This window comes from Carassius auratus, chromosome 50 (assembly GCF_003368295.1).
Source record: "Carassius auratus strain Wakin chromosome 50, ASM336829v1, whole genome shotgun sequence".
Classification (NCBI taxonomy): Eukaryota; Metazoa; Chordata; class Actinopteri; order Cypriniformes; family Cyprinidae; genus Carassius; species Carassius auratus.
Window position 1 is genome coordinate 10734471 of NC_039292.1, and position 22729 is coordinate 10757199.

General features: G+C 37.1%; 1 protein-coding gene across 1 annotated transcript in view; it reads right to left on the reverse strand.

Moving 5' to 3' along the window:
• Positions 1–400: 400 nt before the first annotated feature.
• The window catches only part of LOC113066985 (metabotropic glutamate receptor 8-like), a 140357-nt gene continuing 118028 nt past the window's right edge, over positions 401–22729 (reverse strand). Inside the window, exons 8-11 of the mRNA XM_026239153.1 lie at positions 16872–17008; positions 14379–15314; positions 4902–5148; positions 401–1470 (exon numbers count right to left, since the gene is read on the reverse strand). Of these exons, the coding sequence (XP_026094938.1) occupies positions 1421–1470; positions 4902–5148; positions 14379–15314; positions 16872–17008 (1370 nt within the window). The 3' untranslated portion in view covers positions 401–1420. The remainder of the gene's footprint in view (positions 1471–4901; positions 5149–14378; positions 15315–16871; positions 17009–22729) is intronic.

Genomic DNA, 22729 nt, shown 5'->3' on the forward strand with positions numbered 1-22729 from the left:
AAATTATATCAACTTGCCAGCTTTGCAGTTTTATATGCTAGATTCACCTGGAAATGTCTAGACTCTCCTGAACAAAAAACACATGTATGACAAATATTCTTCTACAAACTGTAGAATTAATTAACTCAGATAATATTCTAATTTTGTTATTATTTACATTTCCAAATCCATATTACTAACTTACTATTTTAAAGAACGTCGCTGCTGCTCTTTTACAATAAAAGCAGTCATCAATGTCCAGCTTAAATAATAAATAAATAACATATTGCGAAATGCAATATTCCAAGCCTGCTGAAACAATGTGTTATGGGAGAAAAAAGTGCTGTTAGACATAAAAAAACAATGCTGTTTTATGTTATTTACATTACATCAAGATGCACAAAATTTGAATATGCACATATGCAAATGAGATTTTAGAGTATTTTTTACATTTCTAATGCCTAATGAAAATGAATTGATAAAATCAGATACAACATAAGATTTAAACAATCAACAATGAATTCCATTACTGATTACTGACAGGGTGCAACATAGAAATTAAGCACAATAATGCTGACTAAAATATTTGAATGAAATATTTGTTAAATTTAGCTTTTAAATAAATAATTAAAAAAAAATGACAGATAATCAACAATTTATCGTTCATCAAAAAAATCTTTAGTTAAAGCCCTACACTATTAAAATTAATTGTTCTTTACTGCCATTGATGGTTCCATGAAGCACGTTTAACATCCATGGAATCTTTCCAACGTACAAAAGAGTCTTTATAGTAGAAAAAGGTTCTCAAACTTTAAAATATTTTCACACTAAGAAAATAACTTTTCACTGAAAGGTTCTTTGGGAACCAAAGATGGTTCTTCTGTCGCATTGCTATGAAAACCCCCTTTTAGAAATTACATCCAAACACCCAAGAACCCTCCACATTTCAAAAACATTCCTTTATTATAAATAAATTATTTGTATAAAAAAAATGAATTGGCATGCTTCAACCATGGCATTTGCACACTCACAACCCAAGATTACAGACCAGAGTAGCCAATACAAGAGACAAACGCATTTTCCAATGCCGGTCTGACACTGTGGGACAAGAATGAAAAATTTTCACATCCACAAAATACTTACAATTAGAACAACATGTAACATGTCCGACTCCAATAATTGTTCTGTTTCTTTAAACTCAGTATTTTCTTACCCTTTTGCCAGGGTCCTGTTTATTGGCTGCCCACGTAAATGCCAGCTTTCGTCTCCTTTTTTTGGATGGCTGCCTAGGCTTTCTTATGAAATATCCAGAAAAAAAAGTCCAAGAGTCCATCCTCTTGTCCACAAACAACACTGATGTCTCATGCTTGGATTTCAGTCATTGGATCCTGTTTTGTCGGAGCCAGCCAGATCCATGCCAAACCATTTTCTGGATGTGCACTCATATGGCATGATTGGTGTAGCTGACATAGGTTGTTTTTGTGGATGGTGCTGAAAAAGCAAATAGCCAGTTAAAAAAGACAGCTGTGTATCGTAAACAAGAAAACACAAAATCACTGAAAGAGATGAAAGAATTGTGATGTGCTGAGTTAATTCAGTTTGATCATCAAAATATATATATTTTTCCACTTCATTTCATGGATTGAAAATTATTTTTCTCTTGCTTTCATTTAAAAGTAGGCAGGGACAATTGTAAAAGAAAATGGGATGTGACACGTCATTCTCGAGAAGTCATTCTAAAAATATGATTTATGGCAATTAAATAAAATTTAAATGAACACTTATTTTAGACATTATTCACTCAATTTTCTAAAAAGAAAATATACACCTGTAACTTCTGGCACCGTTCACCCTCATGTTGTCACAAATCCAAATGAATTTCTTTTTTCAAAAAGTAGATTTTTTTGAAGAATATCTTAGCCACTTTTGACAATATTAGTAAAAAGTGAATGAGAACTATGGCTGTCAGGCATTCTAAAATGATTTTTTTTTTAAGCAAAATTTGTACAACTGGCCCATGAGTCATAAAATACATTTCAAGTCTTCTGACAGCTTTGTGTGACAAAAACTTCATGGACAAATTGTTCTTTTGAATCTTTTTCAATGCATTGTTTGAACCAGTTAATGAAACCACTCTGAATTATTAATTTATCTCATTCTGAATGAGTTTTTTAATTCAACTCACTGATTTGGTCACAGCAGATAGCAGCTCACAAAAAAAGACAGATTCATTTCTGTTAATGTAAAATGCTGCCACATGACTAGGACTGTACTAGTAATATGGACAGCTTTTATGGTGCATTTGTTAAGCTTGAAATCTCTGGTTCCCATTTAGTGAAACTTCATAAAATGAGAGCACATTATTCAAACTTTCGCCTTTGTGTTTCACGCAAGAAAGAAAGTTCAGGGTTTTTGAACAATATCATGCTGATTTTTGGTCATATTTGGGTGAACCAAAAAATTAAAATCCTGAAGTTGTTCCTAATCATATTGCTACTAATGATTAATTCAGTACCTGTTCATAACTCACTGACAACAACACATATTAGAATATTTCAATTTTGTTCACTAACATGGACAGAATAAAGCAGCATTTACAGTACATGAATTAAACATACTGAGAAACACCAAAACCATTTGTCCTCCAAATGGGATTTCTCTGCTGATTTATTACATGGCACATTTTACTCTTATAATGAACTGGCCAGTGTTAGAGCCCTAGCAGAAGCGTCACGGCACATTAGTGAGGGTCTGAACATTTGCGTACATTTTTACAGAGATGTGGACCTGCGCATGCTGCTTTTGCCCCAATTAATGATCCCTCATGTAAAAGTTAAAGGTACAATAGGAGATCTTGGAAAATGCTAGCATTAGCCTGATAGCACTGAAAGCGAACATCCCAGCCTCCCTGCAATCTCTGTCCAAAGACACGCCCCCTGAACGCATTTATGCTCACAGACCAGAATACCAGGGACAACATTACTACAACAGGCTACATCAACAGCTCCCAATTCCAGTCCATGTTCCAAAATGAAGTAAACCCTTGCTCAGGGAGTAGGGACCAATGAACTCCGTGTAGGGATCATATCGATTGGAACACAGTTCATTCACGTAGCTCGATTTGGTCATCTGAATCGAGTGTGTTAACTAAGCGAGACATGTGAAATATGTGAACGAGCACTGGAATTGGGAACCACTGGTCTACATCATGTGTCATTAACCAGCGAGAAAACTTTAAAAGTACTACAATACCAAAAAGGAAGACCGGGTTGTTGATGTTTGTCTGCCATTCTAGCTCTGTCTGCACAGCGTGCATGAATGCACTAATGACGTTTTCTGTGCGAACAATGTGCACAGAGGTATGCAGAAACATACGTTGACAGGCAGGTAGGAAAGCTTTTTAAAATGCTCGGACTGAGCATTTTGATTGGACATACATTTCTTGGTCCCACGCCTTCCACAGAATATAAAAATACAGATAAATAAATTTAAACCACTTAATGTTATGATTGCTATCGGGATGTGAGGAGACTTTCAACCAGTATAACAAAAAAATCAGCTATTGCACCTTCAACACCACATTGGCTGCTGAAATACAGTCGGTTGCCATGAGCTTGCAGTCAGTAATTCAGACTCCCTCAGACATAATTTGATATGTGATGTGAACCAAGCCATTAATGTGCCGTCTAGTGTTTGCGTCAGATAACGCAGGCGGCATAGCTAATGAATTATGAAACTCAAGTGAATGCAACCTTATCTGCTCCATTTCCTCACAACAAAAAGCTCCAGATGACAAGATAAATACCAAAGAGAGTAAGCAATGAAAACATTGTACTGTAGAACAATTAACGTTATCAGTTCATTAGCACAAAGATCATGCATAGCTTAGCCAGAATTAAAGGAACAGTTCAACCAAAAATTACATTTTTGGTCAAAATACTGTTTATATTGTTAAATATATATGTGGGTCAATGACATATAAGAGAAAAGAATAAAAACTAAATCTATTTTTTTTTTTTTTTTTTTTTTGTAAATGACTCTTGACTTTGAAAAATATAATATAATGTAACCATCTAAGTAATAACACTTTTGAGGTTGAATACTAGCGTGTACATATATTTTCATAAATATTTACATTTGTAGATAAAATATTTCAAAATAAAAGTATATTTACAAGTTTGTTGAATTATTAATTCATAAATATAAAAGTTTTTAGGGAAGTGCACCATTGATACATTACTTACTACATAAATATATGAATGATCTAGTTAAAATAGCATTTATATTTTACATTGTCATTCTGTATTTTGAATTCAAAATATATAATTTATAAAAATAAACGTATGTATGTATATCTGAGACAGTGGTTGATCCAGATTGAGGGGGGAAAAGTCAAAATATTTGAATATTTTTTTTTTTTGAATAACCAGGGTCAAGTAAATTTGAAAAATGATTAAAACTCATGACAAGCTCTAAAATATTTTACCAGGTAGAAATTATGAGTGAAAAACTGTATTTATTGATTTATCTTTTAAGAACAAAATCCTAATCCAGTCAATTATGAATGATTAAAGTCATTTAAAGTCATTCATTCAAGTGGAAACCTTGAAGTACATTCAGCTCATCTGGAATCATGAAATATAATTTCCATAAACTAGGAGTGTTGGATCTTTTAATATCTTGTGGACAATGAAGAGTCTGGAGTCAAAGAGAACCGCTGATAATAAAATATTAAGCCAAAAGGTTTTCTTTACAAAAATGTATTTCTTTAAATTTTTCCCCATCTTTATGAATTCTGACTTTTAAAAATATCAAAATTAATTTGAATAAAGAATCTTAATTTTTTTTATATACCAAGAAAAAAATATCTGTGCCATATTAACATGAACGGTGTGCGTGATAGAGAAGAAAACTGTACTCACTGCTATTGTCCACACTCTCGCAGAGTTCGGTTTTCACCTCTCCATTGGGCCGTTCACTGGCCAACTGACTGAGCTTGTTTGTCATGGTGGCAGCGGTGACGAGGGCCTTAAAACTGCGCTTGTGTTTGGGCACGTTCTGTTCGGGGTGCAAAATAATGATGTAGACTTTGGGCATGTAGAGCATCCCCAGAGACACGGATGCACTCAGGCTCAGAGAGACGGTCAGTGTGGCCGTCTGAATGTACATCTGGAGAAGAGAAGAGGGTGATATCAGTGGTTAGAGTATGGGTAAAAAACTGAACAAAACAGCACTGCCGTACTGGCGACAAATGTTTTAATGTAACACACGCACATTTTCTTTCTTATAAAGGTCCCTGAGCTACTCTAAAGAAAAAACTAAAAAAGTTTCTTAATCTTTCATCAAAGTGAAATAACTTTCTCCACCTCTGATGTGACTTTCTTCTTTTACTCATGTAACCAAGGCCACAGTAACTAGACTTCTTACATCCTTTTAAAGAAAACATGAGTGGTGCTTGTGCACATTTGCCACTACTGCAAAACTAATGTTTTATTTGCTTACTGCTCTATATTTGTTAGGCAATTGTTTTTAGTGTTAGTTGGTTGTTTTTAGCGCTACATGGTTAGTTTTAGTTAAAAGAGCAAACCCTCAGGTCCTATGGTTGAATAAATTAAACATTACAAATATTCTTAACTTCTACTTCTTATTTTCTTAATTAAAAAAAAAAAAAAAACGAGAAGAGTTGTGCAAGAAATTTGGGTTAGGGATTTGTTCTATGCTAATGTAGATAACAAGTGATGAATTATGTACCTCAAGATCAGGTCTGTCTCCATTTTGGCACACTCCAGTCAAATCTGATTTCAATAATGCTAATGTTTACAAATTCACAAAATGTGAACCTAGGATGTAACCACATGCCCCGAGCAAGACAATTTACAGTAAGATGTCGATTCATCCTTGCCCACATCTTTAAGTTGGATAAATTACAAATATATTACTGCTTTCCTTATCTTGGGTGCGAGTGATCAGTAAGCTAATGAGCAGTAAATGATAACATATGCCTGCTGTGGGTGAAGCAGATGATAAAGCTCTTCATGTTTTTATTAAGAGGAATGGGGTGCTTAGAATGAATGAGCGTAAGAGTTTAGGTCAGGGAAGGAGAATCTAGAGCGCCACAGGAGGTGGTTACTACTACTTATATGAGACTGAAATCACATTAACTGTACTGCTTAGTACTGATGTGGGCAAAGAGGTAAACACACCAGCAGAGGATTTCATGTACTGTCTCTCCAAGACAACAGAGCGCTGCCATCCTGTCAAGGACATTTGACTGTGCACAGTACTCGCTGAATCTTCCTTTGAGTTGTAATTTAATTCAGGTCTAACCTTGTGACCCTGCTACCACTCTTTTGTTCAAGTCTCCATACTGCCAGACAGTAGAAGGAGTGACACATACTGTACCAGCATTGGCAAAGGAATACATGCATTTTAATTAAAGCAAGCAAAGGAGTTGTATATTCTCTAGTATTTCTTCTAATGTGAAGAAAAAAGTGAAGTGACGTGTGGCCAAATATGGTGACACATACTCAGAATTTGTGCTCTGCATTTAACCCATCCAAGTGCACACACACAGTAGTGAACACACACACACCCAGAGCAGTGGGCAGCCATATTGCTGCGGAGCCCAGAGAGTAGTTGGGGGTTTGGTGCTTTGCTCAAGGGTCTCACCTCACCAGTTGTAATTCTAAAAGGTAGAGAGCAGTGGATATTCAGTCACCCCACCTACAATCCCTGTCAGTACTGACAGTCAAATCCACAAGCTTTGGGTTACAAGTCCGACTCTCTAACCATTAGGCCATGACTGCCCTAAGACTCTAGAATGGTTATGTATTTTAGCTTGACCCTCTGCTAAAAAAAGTCTGATGGCTGGTTTTAAAGGGGTTTTGGCAACTTTTCGGATGTTCAGATGTGGAGACTATCTTGACGACCAGCTAAATTGGCTGAACACCAGCCAAACCAGCTTGGCCAAGCTCTGTGATCATCCTAAACCAGCTAAGACCAGCAAAGTAACTTTGGTTTAAGATGGCCTTTTCAACAGTGTCATCCATGTAAAATATAAGCTAAAGCAGCAGATTTTGGGGGGGGACTAGCTGCCTGATGATGTTGTTTAAATGGCTGCTGAATGACTTGCTTTCAAAAAGACTTTGATATTTTTTCATGTGATGTCAAATGTCATATAACTATGAAGCCCCTAAGGGGACGTGGTGATGGAAAGAATATGAGACTGGAGGAAAAATGATATTTCAATGCTTTTGAGTTCACTTGCAAAAGTATTGCATTCCCCCAAGAAACATCGTTTCCTCGCAATAGCATAATCTCTGTTCATATTATTTCCATCAAAAAAGATTTGTTAGTGAAATGCAAAGTTTCTCAGAGGGTCGCAAAGGTTTGGCAAGACAACCAAATGCTTTTTGGGGTAGCGCAAAAGTTTTTTTTAAGGGAACGAAGGTTCTCGGAGGAATGGAAAAGTTCTTAGAGGAACACAACATTTTCTGGAGAGAACACTCAAAAACATTGAAATATAATTTTTCCTTTCATCTCATTATTTTCTCATTACTATGTCCCCTTAGGGGCTTCATATACTGTGTATCACATCATACAGTGTAGCAGAAACAAACTGAGAAGATTCTAGAAGCTAAAAATGGTTCAGTTAAACAGTTTCCTCTCTTTGTGTTTTCAGTAAACCATTAGCAAGCTTTGGTCTACCACATTAGCATTGTGCTAGCTGCATAAAAAAAGTCTACTCTTTCTTAAAGGAACACTCCACTATTAAAAAAAAAAAAAGGCTATGGATTCGAAAACGGTATAACACATCTGTTTAACTCTAGGGGAGTTGGAAAATTAGCCTTCATATAGAGGAGTGTTCCTTTAAGCCCAAAGAATACTTCAGCATTGAAGTAAATGCTTCTACAGTCAGTCGCATTGCCTTATTATGAGCAATAAAAATGCTGCGTTTATCTTTCAACCCCCTCACACAGTGTGTTGTCAACGTAGGCATCTGTTATTGTTGCCATCTCCAGTAGTTTGTTGTCGTTGTTCCATTTCATCCATTTAATTTTTGACTAAGAATCAATAAGGCAGTGTTGCCATTTTGGGCTTGACTCTTGAAAAAAAAATTCTCCTTTCTTATACCATCCTGTTTCTTACAGTGTCTCACCCATGTTAGCGCACCACTAGGAAGAAACACTTTATCAAAGTATTCCTCATTTTGTTTGTCGCTGTGGATAAAAACACTTGCCAAATTAATAAATGCTAATTTATTTTAGCTACACCCATTACTAACAGGTGCATAAAATCAAAGCCTTGCAGTCTCCACAGAAAAACATTAAAATATAATGAATGCTGCTTAATTTTATATCTGCAAAAAACTTTGCCCAAATACATCAAGGATATACTGCATATCCTTATAGTGTACTGTATTCTGAAGTGTTTTTATATTATTTTGTGCCTATTGTAATTCACAGTGTCAGTCAGAAGCATTAAAACAGCAGGAGATAAGAGAAAACATACTATCAAAAAAACATACGAAGCAGTAAACTCCATTTAACTAAAGATCTTTGGGGGGCTTAAGTGGTTTAAAAATCAATGCCACAGCATGTGAGCGGTGAACGAATAAACACAACCAACTACAGTATACTGTATATAAACTGGAACTCATTCAAAATCTCTGTAAAACTGCAGATGACTCATCTAACTCCATCTAACTTACCCCCGGCAGGCATCCTTTCCTCATCTTTTCATCTGTTCCCCCCTATTCAACTGTACCGCAATGCAAAGTGAGGGTACTGACAGAAAAAAACAACTGGTATAGTCCCTTCACTCACTCCAGGACATTTAACACAAGCAAACTCAATGCTAATGTACAATCAGTTCCCTTCAATGAAGAAATGCACAAGAAATGGGACCGGTAATGCAGAAAATTAGTAGAAATGAGGAGGCGCGCACAAGGTTCAAATTACATGCCATGCAGTTGTAGAGAAACTTTTCAGAGTTTTAATGAGCACGGAGTGAGGAGATGTGAATAAGAAAGACATGCCTCAATAAAATACTTATATCTGTGTCATCATATTGCGGTTGCTCATTGCAATAATCTTTTTAACATCGGTGAGGGTGAAAGAATGAAGCCCGGGAGAGATAAGAGAAACGGGAAATACGCTGGATTCCATTTGGACTCTCTTGTCATATGGAGGAATGAAAAATGGTCTGATCTGAGGGAAACAATTTCCCCTTTTATACGTAAGTTTTAATTGAACACCACCCTGAGGGCCAGCCGTTTACCACAACATTTGTTTTCATAGTGTTTGTTTCTCAAAATGAATGCTAGAGTGATTTTATGCTAAATTCTGCAGCGCTGCTAATCCCTTGTGTATTTGAAGCCACCTCACTTGAGTAAAAATAGCTTATCATAACTCACTTATGCTAATCTGAATGAGATATGCTATCCAGCAGATGATAATTAAACACTGGAAAAGCTGAGAGCTGACATTTTGTACTATATATCGGCTTAAAAGCTTGATTTGCTTATTTTGCTTATCTAAAACATTATGTAAAATCAGGTTAAATTATACTTTAGCTCAATGAAAAACATCTCCAGGTTACGTATGTAACCATGTTTCCCGGAGGGAACAAGAGGCTGCATCAGAAATAGTCCAAAACATCAGTCCAATAGATGGGTGAGACGTCATGGGCGGGTGATGTTGCGACCAGAAAGCTATAAAAGCATGTGCGGTGGAACCGGTGTCTAGGAATGAAGCAAGCACTCACAGGAATGCTGGAAGTATGGCACTGAGATGCAGCATCGTCTCGTTCCCTCTGGGAATCATGGTTACATAGGTACCCTGGAGACGTTCCCCATCAGGAACTCGAGCTGCATCTGAAAACGCTTTGGGAACCAGTATGCCCACTTGTCCAGCCTTACAAATCCCTGCCTAGAGTGGAAGAGCACAGATGAGGCTAGAGAAAGGAGCCAGGAGTGGCGATGACAGCGGGTAGGTCCATATTCATCTGACCCCTAAAGCAGAGGGAAGATCAGAGGACTCGAGACTATGAAAAAGCATCCTGATCCACTGCCTAGAATAAGCTTCTCTGGACAGAGGCCTGCCTCAGCGCACTGTGGAGGAAACATATAACTAGGGGGTGTCTGGCTACTGACTTGCCACCCGTAGACTTTAAAGGCTAAGTTGGTCAACCCTGCAGAGTATCGGGCCTACAGGAACTCGAGCACTGTACCAATTGGGCAGTAAACTGGGTCGAGCTGGAGGTCTCCGCACCTAGAAGTAAAAAAGCTTCCACTTCAGGGCATACAGTTTCCTTGTAGAGGGAGCTCTGGATTTGGAGAATAGTCTCAACAACCTTGGTTGAGAGACAGGAAATATGAAAAAATTAGCTGCAGCAGTAAGCTCTCACTCAGAGCATTTTGGGAGCCTTATTCAAAAAGAGCACATTTTTTTTTACAACTATGCAGTTATCGTATATATATAGTATATCTTGAGAAAATAAAAACCCATTTGTGAAAACACTGACATCATGCACGTGTATTACTATGCTTTATATATACACAAGTACTTGACAAATAAAAAAAGAAATGGCAGATTACAGGACTTTATTTATGCATATATATTACAGATTTTTAGATGTATTTGTGTTTTGACAACATTGTCGCCTGTGCGTAAAACTTAAAAGAAAAACGAACAAACGTTTTGTTGGTGCCATTTTTAATATATTGTTTTTGTGTACACGTACCCCTAAGAAAGTAACTTTTAAACCAAGCAGCTTTCAGTTGGTCAATGCGGAGAGAAATATTTACTATTGTAATTGTATTGTACTATTTAATATTGCATTGTTCCTGCTGTATTTTGCCTGTGAAAATTCACAGAACAGCACCAACTGTGACCACACCTTGATATTTAAGTTTTAATTTATATTTTAATTATCTCAATATGTAGTCTTTGCATGTTCTCCCTGTAAATGATGTTGCCGCCTATATCATGCATGACCTCCCCAAAATGTGAGAGGCGATAAACTAAACTGAGCTGGACAAAGGCGAGAATATATATTTATAAAATAATAATTATTATTTGTTTTTTTTTTTTTCTGAAAAATTACTGATCGTTTCACTGGAGAAGAACATAATTTATCTGCAGGGGTCATGTGAATTATGTAAATGATATTAATATTAATACCTCTTTGGCTGAAGAATGAAAGTCATGCACCTCTTTGTTGGCTTGGGGGTGAGTAAATAATCAGGAAAATTTCATTTTCGGTTAACTATTCCTTTAAAGAAACAATCTAAATGTTAATAGGGTGATGCAGTCCAGATGCATTGCGTCTTGGTGCTCATGCGAATAACCAAGGTTCAAGTCTGCCCTATGACATGCTCTGAGCCAATTATTAACTTTGATTTCATACTAAAATATTGTACGCTCTCTAGTGTCAAGGATAAAAAAAGGAGATACCTAAAGGTTCAGCACTTGCTGCATACAAAACACATATTGAGGTGGATTTGAACGCTGACCCCCTCTAGTCATTTTCAAGAGATTGGCACATAGACGGTAAAAGAAATGGACACAGCGACCCCATTGAATTCAACAGAGACAAGTGAAGTCAATTAGAAGCACGCACTTCCTGGTGGTCGAGTGTACTGCGCAGACTCAAACTGAGCTTGATGACGTAGATGTCACGTGAGCAACCTGTCTGACAATTGTAAGTCTTCTAATCGCTGTGCCAAGAGAAATCTGAATTACCCACTGAATCTTGCAGACGTTGTTGAATAATTTTGTCCTGTTACTTATATGGACTCTCTGTGGGCTTCTCCCTTGACTTTATGCCTCCACGTCCCCCAGATAGCCTCATAGACAGTAAAAGATTGCCTGCGAGCTTCTCCTCCTGTCCATACGGTAATTTCTCTACTGTGCGACAGAGAGTCGTTGGTTATGACACAATCGTTAGCCTATTTTTACAAAAGCTGCTTCTACGGGACCATAACGTAGGATACAAGGTAAAGGAGCCTTTTATCCATTTTCGTGTTTCTTTATAAATAATGAATGTACAAATGGAGTCTTTAAACGCCTCAGATGTAAAGTTATTCACTGTCAAAATGACGGCAAAATGAATGGAAGTCAATGGAATGCTAATAGCAGGTGGGGGTCTGCTAGCCAATGGCGGCGCCCAGGGATGCTTCAATAAAATATGAAACCCCGCCCCCCTGGGTTGGCACAATGGATTACAGACCATTGAGTTGATTGGCAGGTATTTTGCTCGCAAGGGAAACTATCCAAGGGATAATCTATTGTAATGAGTCTCATGAATGTCACATGCTGGGGACATTTTAAGTGGGAAAATGGCAGTTTGTTCAATGTCAGTGTGTTTCAAATCCCTTTTGCTAATTACAACATTGAATTGCTCCAAGAGCTAATTCAGTGCTCCATGAACAACTGGATTCGATATGACAGGCTTTTAACAGGTATGTTGCCTTCAAAAATCTGTTCTCTAGCTGCTCAGTGGTAGATTTAGAACATTGCAGCAATGGTGTCTAAAAATACAGGTTATTAAAAGTGTAAGGTTACTAAATGTTGTAAACCCAAACACACAATCATGAAATGAAAGAATGCTTGGAAATGTCCTATCGTTCAATAAAGTTCAATAGTTGAGATGAGAACGGTTATTTTTCAAGATTCTTTATATAAATGTCATGGTAAACTATAAATAAAGACTATAAAAAATGAATGGGTGTGTGTGTGTGCTCTTGTTTTTGTGACATTCCAGGACTCAACTCTGTATGACATGGGTATGACAATGACATGAGTATGACACAGCTATTACAAGGAGAAGGTGACTTATGAGGACATAACCCATGTCCCCATTTTTCAAAACGTTTATATTATACAAAGTTTCCTGTGAGGGTTAGGGTTAGGTGTAGGGTTGGTGTAGGGCCATAGAATATACAGTTTGTACAGTATAAAAACAATTACGCCTATGGGATGTCCCCACTTTTCACAAAAACAAATATGTATGTGTGTGTGTGTGTACATGTGTGTATATATATATATATATATATATATATATATATATATATATATATATATATATATATATATATATATATATATCCATGCCTCACAGAAAGCAGTTAGGTCTCCAAGTTCGACTCCATCTCCAGATGTTATATCTTGAGAAAATCATGTTATCGAGCTTCAAGATGAATTCTTAATAGGAATTGCTTTCAATCCTCAGTTTTTGCACAAGTTGTCCTTTAACATAACACTTGGCATTAATATCTGACAGCAAATCTTTGTAGGCACAGATATTATACATGCAGAGAAGACTGTGCTTTTAATCCTGGCTTCTTTTGGCAGCACTAAAGAGCACTTGACAGAAATACTTCCTGATGCAGAAAGAACAGGGTTCAGTCTACAGTTTGCAGACCACCACTGAAGTCATCAACACTATAAGACCCACATTGGCCCGGTCCAACAGAGGAAGCACATTCTATTCGTGGCCCATTAACAGCAGCAGAACTATTCTGTATTCTACTCTGGGTCAAGTTTGATCATCTCCATTTATCTGATAATGAAGCATCTCTTTACTGTGTACTGACGGAGTATCAATGAGGAGATGATGTAGACGATCCTCATCTGTTGAATTCATGATGTTGCCACAAAAATAAGAGAGAGGTATGCAACGAAAAATAATGACAGTAATGACAATAGCAATATATATTATAAAATGCTGTATACAGATGCACCTGCACTGTATAATATGCACTGCACTGTATAAGCAACTCGTCTGTATAATATATAACTGATTCAATAGAGAGAATTGGACTTTCAAAACTCCACATAGAAGGACAGTTCAATAATATAATATAATATAATATAAAAATAGTTCTGTGTTTTATCACTGCTTCTCAGCTTGTTACTCAAAAGCTGAACTACTGTCACACTACTATAGCAAAGTTCATGGCATTGCTATGTTAATTAGTTACTTTTTTAAAGAAATGAATACTTCTATTCAGCAAGGATGCATTGAAATAACAGTAAATATATTTATTATGTTCAAAAAGATTCATATTTAAAATGAAGATTTTTCTATTCAAAGAATCCAGATTATATATATATATATATACATATATATATATATATATATATATATATACAGAAGGATCATGTGACTGAAAACTGGAGTAATGATGCTGAAAATTCAGCTTTGCATCACAGAAATAGATTACTTTTTAAAATATATTAAAATAGAGAACAGCTATTTTAAATTTCCAAATATTAAAGATTTTACTGTATTTTGATAAAAGAAAATTGCAGCCTTGGTGAGCAACAAGAGACTTCAAAAACATTCAAAAGAAAAGCAAAAAAAAAAAAAAATGCTTTTGAACGTTTGTGACTTACCCGCTCTGCAGATTGTGCGGTCCCAAAGAAGATGGGAATGAAGGCCAGCCAGATGATGCAGGTGGTGTACATGGTAAATCCAATGGGCTTGGCCTCATTGAAGGTCTCCGGCACTCCTCTGGTCTTGATTGCGTAAACAGTGCACGTGACCATCAAAAGGATGCTATAGCCCAGTGAGCAGATGAGTGACAGGTCCGAGATGTCACACTTGAGCACCCCGCGTGCGTTTTCAGGGTCCTGTGTGCGCTGCTCGCCGTAATCCACAAAGGTGTGCGGCGGGTCAGCCACGAACCACACAAACACCCCCATTAACTGAAACGAGATGAGGCTGAAGGTAATGACTAGCTGGGAGGCAGGGCTGATGAACCGAGGCGCCGCGACCGACCTCTTGCCCTGCTCAAAGATCCGATGGATGCGGTTGGTCTTGGTGAGCAAGGCGGCGTAGCTGAAACACATGCCCAAACCCAGAAAGATCCTGCGGAAGGAGCAGACAGCCAATCCAGGTGCCGCTATCATGGGAAACGTGGTGAAGTAGCATAGGAAAATTCCCGTTAGCAGCACGTAACTCATTTCCCTGCCAGAGGCCCGTACGATTGGTGTGTCGTTGTGACGCACAAAAGTCACCACCACAAAGGTTGTGGCAAGAATTCCAAGGATGGCGATGGAGACGGGTGCTACAGCCCACGGCGAGTGCCACTCCAGCTTAATGATGGGGATTGGCTGGCAGCCTGTGCGGTTTTGATCTGGTCGTTGCTCATACGGGCAAAGCTGGCACGTGAACTCGCTGGCCTGGTAATGGTAGCCCTCGCATCGCTCGCAGTGCCAGCAGCACAGCACCCCCTTCACAACCTTCTTCCTCTCGCCAGTCTGACAGGGCAGGCTGCATACAGACGCCGGCACAAATGAGTCCCCACTCGCCCACTGCATGGCATTCATCTGATGACAAACAACGTCAGAGTTATTCTGGGAAATGTCATAATGTATAAGTTTTATTTTCAGATTCCTTCAAATTGATTTGTTTGGTAAAATAAAATAAAACAAATTTAACAAAGGAACATATTATGAAAGTAACATTAATTATTATTAAAGATATAAAGATGGAATATTTGTCAACAGTAGTAGGAATGACCTGTTTGACAGAGAAAATAAAACAAAATCAGAACATAAGTCAAACTGTTAATTAATTTTATTTGTTTAATATAAATATTTGTATAATATAATATACACTACTATTCAAAAATGTGTGGTTTTTATGATTATTTAATATTTAAGAATATTATATTTCTTATTCTTATACAGTGAAAACAGTAATATTGCAAAATCATATTACATTTTAAAAGAATTGTTTTCTAGTTGAATATTTTTCAGATTAACTTTCAGTCTTCCGTGTCACATGATCCTTCAGAAATCATTCTAATATGCTAATTTGCGGCACAATAAATATTTCATATTTTTTATCAATGTTAAAAACAGTTACAGAAACTGAAACTGACCCCAAACTTTTACACAGTAGTATAAAGGCTGGAATACATAACATGACTTTTAAAATCTGAACAGATTTTAAAATGCTATGCATCATACACTTTACGACTTTGTAAACGCTGGAAAAACACACTACCAGACTTTAAAATTGTTTTAAATGTGCACCTTGTTGCTAAGAGATGCATGACAACTGAAAACAAAATGTGTTATAAAATCGGTTTAAAATATCAAACATGTTAGATATTCTCTGACTAGATACATTCAAAGACTTCAGGAAATCCCGCCTTCTGAATGAAAGAGCCAATCGCTAATCGGTAAAGTTAGCGCATCACCGCAGCTGCCGTTAGAAGTCCTGGTTGCTATAGAAACAGTCAGCATTTTGAGATGCGCTTACGACTGCGCATACGCACTGGCTGATCTAGCCTGAAAAATATGCTTTTTATAACACTATTTGAGCAAAAGAAACAACATTTATGACACAGCTGTTGTCAGATTTCTTTGGTGATTTCAAATATAAAATTTAGCTTAGTAAACAGTTTTGGAGAACTTGATATGTCTTCATTCAAAGAGATAGGAGTTGCACTTGCATGCCCGAGAAGCGTTTCAAAGATTTTAGATATTAAAGAGACTTTGATACATTCGGAGTCTGTGACCATCATATACTTCCCTATTTTATGAAATCTGTCAACTCAAATGTTCTAGTGTTGACCTCTCAAGACTTTAAATCAGGGCAAATCTGAACAACAATCTGAGCAAAAAATTTCTATACATTACGGCCTTAAATCATCAATGCCAGCACATACAGTACACAATTAATTTCACACCTATGGAGCTAAAATGTATTCCGAATTACAGGTGTTAATTCAACACCACTAATTGTACAATGCAATTGCAATAAACAATTTGACAGTCAACTACATCATAATCATTATTATCAAAGCAAGTAACTATTTTACAGGCAGCCTCTAACATTTAAGTACACTTGAAAAGAAATGTAGATGAACTCCTTACATTTAAATGCAGCTGATCCGTCCAGTGGCCGATGATTCTGTACTCCGCCGACCTGTTTGTCATCTGATACTGATAGATGTCGTAGCGTCCAGGGGCATCTCCATTTTCATTAAACACAACGAGGGTCTTGGCACTTCCTGTCCAAAGAGATGAAACAACATTATGATTGTCCTATCGTGTGCAAACCTGAATCAGACACTCTAGGCTACATAATTTCCCATGGCCAAGATGAATCCGTAAACATATCAGACAATGCTTAAGACATAAAAACATCAGTGTTTCTGCAAAAAAAACACAAAAAAAAAAAAACACAGTCAATCAACAAGATGATTAAAGTACAATCAGTGATAAGCTAACAATGAAATCTGGGTCATATTCTGAAAAAACAGACAAAAAAAAACCTACTTAGTGAACTGCTAACTAAGCATGAGAGGATCTTCTTCATTTGTTATGTGTTATTATACAAAATCATTCCATCATTATCGAGCCCTGGTGAGTTTTCTCGGGCCTACAGTAGTCGTCTCAGATGAGCAATTTCAATGGCATACGGAGCAGCTCGTGAGGAAGGAGAGTTTGTATCAAACGAGGATCTCTCGAGATGGGGAATCATGCATTATTAAAACACCTGCATGCAGTCAGCTGTGGAGTGGGCCTGGAGGATTCCACAGGAAATGCTGCTTGGTGCTAAGACACCTCCAGCAACAAAATAATCAGATAACTAATTTAGAGTCAAACGCTCTGGACACACAGTATCTTTAAGGTGCATCTGCGTGATTCAAAGTGAGTCAATTCATTGACAAGGTTAGAGCAAAAGTGAAGTGATGTGACTGATAAAATAGTGAACAATAAAAGTTCTTCCTAAAAACTGTAGGTGACATTTCTGGGGACTGTGGAAGGATAATGGTCAGTTTTCATAATTTAGTGTACTGTAGTGGTATGACAAACACTGTTCATTTGTATTGCAAAAAAAAAAAAAGGGGGGGGGGGGTGTTAAAAAACATCAGTTTATGAAATAAACAAAAAAAAAGCAAAAAATAAAATTAACAAAAGAAAACAATACAAAAAAGAAACAAAGAAAAAAACATCAGAACATCACAGCAAACACAACAAAAGTTAACACACCACTACAAAATAAATAAATGAACTACATGACAAACTAAAACAAAAACCAAAACACAACAAATGCCACAAAAACAGAAGCAAAACAGAAAAATAAGAGCACAAAAAAAAAAAACAATACGATACAACAAAACAACAACATAAAACAAAGAAAACACAAACAAACAAAAGCGAAATACAATACAACATAACACAATAAAACACCAAATACAAAAAAAGCAAAATACAATACAAGAAAACAACACAAACACACACTACAACAAAGCAAAACACAATAAAACAAAACACAATTTAACTATTTATAAAAATAAAGCAAGAATATTGTCATGTGGTTGTGGTTATAGTAATGGCGCACAAATAAGGAGTAGACCTAGAAGGTGTTTTCAATAAACATCAAGACACATTGACTATTAAAAAATAACATTAATCCAGCACAAAGTATGGACAGAAACGTCTCTGTTACGTATGCTAACCCTCGTTCCCTGAAGGAGGGAACGGAGACGCCACGTCGGTGACCGACGCAAAATGGGATATCGCTTCCCATTTTGCACCGGTCACCGATATGGCATCGAGAGTGACCGACTGAAAGGGAACTGAGGGCTTATTCGGACAGACAAATTAAGATGTAAACAAGATGAATACTATAACACAGGTGATCTGAATGAATGATGATTAACTAAATGAGAACAGGAACTGAACCAAATAAGGGCAGACAGGAACTAAAGAGAAACATACGGGTGCATCTCAAAAAATTTGAATATCATGAAAAAGGTCTTTATTTTTTGTAATTTAATTTAAAATAGCAAACTTTCTTGTATTCTAGATTAATTGCACACAAACTTAAGTATTTCAAGAGTATTTTTTTATTTATTCTGATGGTTACGACTTACAGCTTAGGAAAATGAAAAAGTTAGGCATCTCAAAAAATTAGAATATTCCATTTTGAGCTTGATTAGTTTGATTCATTTTGAGTATAAATACTGGGTACCACTTGGGTTAGAACATGCAACCAAAATTATGGGAAAAACCATTGACTTGACAGTTGTCCAGAAGACAATCATCAACACCCTCCACAAGGAGTGTAAGCCACAGAAGGTCATTGCTGAAAGAGCTGGCTGTTCACAGAGTGCTGTATCAAAATATATTCATAGAAAGTTGACTGGAAGAAAAACGCAAGCAACAGGGATGACCACAGCCTTGGGAAGATTGTCAGGGAAGATTCAAGAACTTGGGAGAGCTTCACAAGGAGTGGACTGAAGCCGGAGTCAGCACATCAAGAGTCACCACACTCAAACGTCTTCAGGAAGAGGACTACAGCTGTCACATTCCTAGAACCAAGCCACTCCTGAACCAGAAAAAAATGTCAGAAGCATTTCACCTGGGGTAAGGAGAAAAACAACTTGACTGTTGCTCGCTGGTCCAAAGTCCTCTTTTTAAATGAAAGTAAATTTAGCATTTAATTTAGAAATCAAGGTCTGGAGGAAGACCAGAGAGACACAATCCAAGTCCACAAGTCCAGTGTGGGGTTTCTGAAGTCAGTGATGATTTGGGTGCCGAGATGTCCGCTGGTGTCGGTCCATTGTGTTTTATCAAGTCCAAAGTCAATGCAGCCATCTAACAGGAGATTTTGGAGCACTTTATGCTGCCATCTGCTGACAAGCTTAATGGAGATGCTGATTTCATTTTGCAGCAGGACTTTAGCACCTGCCCACAGTGCCAAAACCACTTTCAACCATGATATTGGACCATGATATTACTGTGCTTTATTGGCCAGCCATCTAACCTGACCTGAACCTCACAGAGAACCTATGGGGTATTGTGAAAAGGAGAATAAGTAACATCTGACAAACAATACAGAGAAGTTGAAGGCCACTATCAAAGTAACCTGGGCTTCAGTAACGCCTCAGCAGTGCCACAGTTTGATCACCTCAATGCCACGCTGCATTTGGAAACCTGCTTTGGAGATCTTGAACATTCCTGTTTTTGTAAAAAATGTTTTGATTGATATCTGAGAAAATATTCAACTTTTTTGAGATACTCAATTTAAAATTTTTCCTAAGATTTAATTCATAACCATCAGAATTAAGATAAAAAACTCTTGAAATATTTCAGTTTGTGTGCAATGAATCTAGAATATAAGAAAGTTTGCTTATTTGTATTAAATTAAAAAAAATAAAGAACTTTACCAGGATATTCTAATTTTTTGAGATGCACCTGTACATGTGACAAATATATGAATACAATGCAAAAAAATTAATATTATTTTTAATTCAATGTTTAAGAGTTATTTAAAACAAGATAGTGCTGAAATTGTTTTTAAGGAGACCCAGGCAGAAGAGGGATCACACACTCTCCCTCAAATATATTATCTGTGCATTGCATCTGTTTTTGTTGCAAAATATGAATCCAGAACAAAGTTGGTGTAAGCCTCTTCATCTTGGTGCAGGACACTGACCATTCTCCAATCAATGACTTGATTGCAGCCTCTCGGTTGTGCAATCCAAACACCTCGTACAAATATTGTGACAATATACAAGGAATGATTAAAAGGGTGGATGAGATGTTTTGATTAAGCCAAGTCTTGGTTTAATCACAGGTTAGACCTCATTCTCAAGACTTGAAATAACACAGCGCTAATTCAAAGTGGCCTGTGGAAAGCAGCACATACAATAGACATTGAACACACTTATAACGAACGAGATATTCCACTATAATTTATGTGTGCATGTAGGCACAAGTTTCAACTTGATCTCGGCATTACTTTTCACAGTACATGCATTGCAAATATCATCCACAGTGGAGAGAATCACTCCTCGGCACTGCCTGAAGATGTATCTCATTATAACACACCGTGGCTAATATTCAGCATCAACAATGTATCAGCTCAAGTGTGCTGTATTTAAAAAGAACAAAGGCGAACAAAATGAGTTCAAATGAGCATTCGGCACAGAAGATCAATCAAAACTGTGAATCATGAAGGCATATGTGATAAATCAACAACTCCATAAACCCCTGGAGTCCCAGGCTCGATTATTTGGGCCAGACACATGATTGCCATGTGTCAGAAGTAGGCTACTTTTGAACTGCTACATCTCAATTCATTTCCTGTGAGGGAAACGCCTTAGACAACCTCGTGGACTCAGAGGAGATTCATACTAATAGCTATTTTATGGAGCTCAAGTGGTATGTTTTCCAGCTCTCTTACGGGAAGTGCTAACCTAATCAACAGAATTTGAATGCTCAAAACGCTCATGCCATTAAAACACAGCCCGAGTAAATGGTAAATAAGACAGTTTTCGCTCCAAGGAGGGTATTCAGTCATGTAGAGAGCATAAAAGATCATCTCTGTGCGGTGCATCTCCAATACCGTCCACCAGGCGTGGACCACAGCCAACTGTTGTCACCACATTAGTAAAAACCGTCACCACTAGCGTTTCGTTTTTGCCAAAAGTCGAAACATCTGAACACTATGCTGGTTCACTAAATTGGGTTAGAGTGCTTTCCATCTATGCTAATGTGATTTGAACTACCTGAGGCTTGGTCTTTACACACATAAGTTGCCCAAAGTCGAGATCAAGAATATGCAGATGAACAACTGCTGAAGTGAGCTGAGAGAGAAAGCAATGAGGACACTGTGAGGACACACTTTGTCTACTTCACAAGTCTTAAACTCCATATCCAATACAACCTCAAATGCAAGTTAAGCATTACAGCTCCACACACAGCAGAAAAACATGCCCTCTCAGTGTTCGGCAATGGGAATCAGGCCAACGATTATAATCTTGATCCCATGCCAGATTTTGACAGTAGAGCACCTTCATGTCAGACAGGTTAATTCTTCAATTAATTCAGCTGTCTGATGTGAAGTGGTGATGCCCTTCTCCAAGACTGAGATAAAGCATCACATATTAAAGAAAAAAAATAGATACCTACAATCCACTATTTATTGAACTCTGTATTGATTTCTCCGCTCTTTATAAAGACAATTAGATGCCGACATGCTCACGTCAGACACGCACATGTCCTTTCCCTGTCCTCCATTTATTCAACCATTATACATCTACTAAATAATCTGTTTTCACTTGGCTGCTGAGAAACTAAGAGGCAATCGATATGCAATCGATAAGCCATAAGAGTCTCAATAAAGATAAATGCACACACTACATTCACATATGCACACACAGGATTCATACATGCACACACACATGATTCATAAATACACACAGGACACACAAATGCGCACAAAATTTACAAATGCACACACAAAATTTTAAAAGCACAGAACATTCACAAATGCATACAAAATTCAGAAATGCACACAAAATTCAGAAATACACACACAATTCAGAAATGCAAACAACATTTGCAAATGCACTCAAGATTCACAAATGCAGAGGACAAGATTCAGAAATGTATTTCTGATGCACACACACATATATCTTGATTTACAAACTGCTTGCGGTCTGTGAACTTCACTGCATTTGTGTGTGAACTTTGAAACTCCTCTGACTTGGCTCGACACACAAATGCCTTTTTTTAAACAGGGAATGATCAGCAACCAATCAGATATCTCCCTTCTTTTAGCCAATCACAAGAACACACCGAAATGAAAGTAAAAAAATGTTTTACACCTTTTTGAATATTTAAATATATCTAAATATTCTTTTGGATGCAATATAGAAGCAACTTAAATTATAATATTCGGTCAATCCCTACATGAAGAGAGAGTCAGTGGTCCG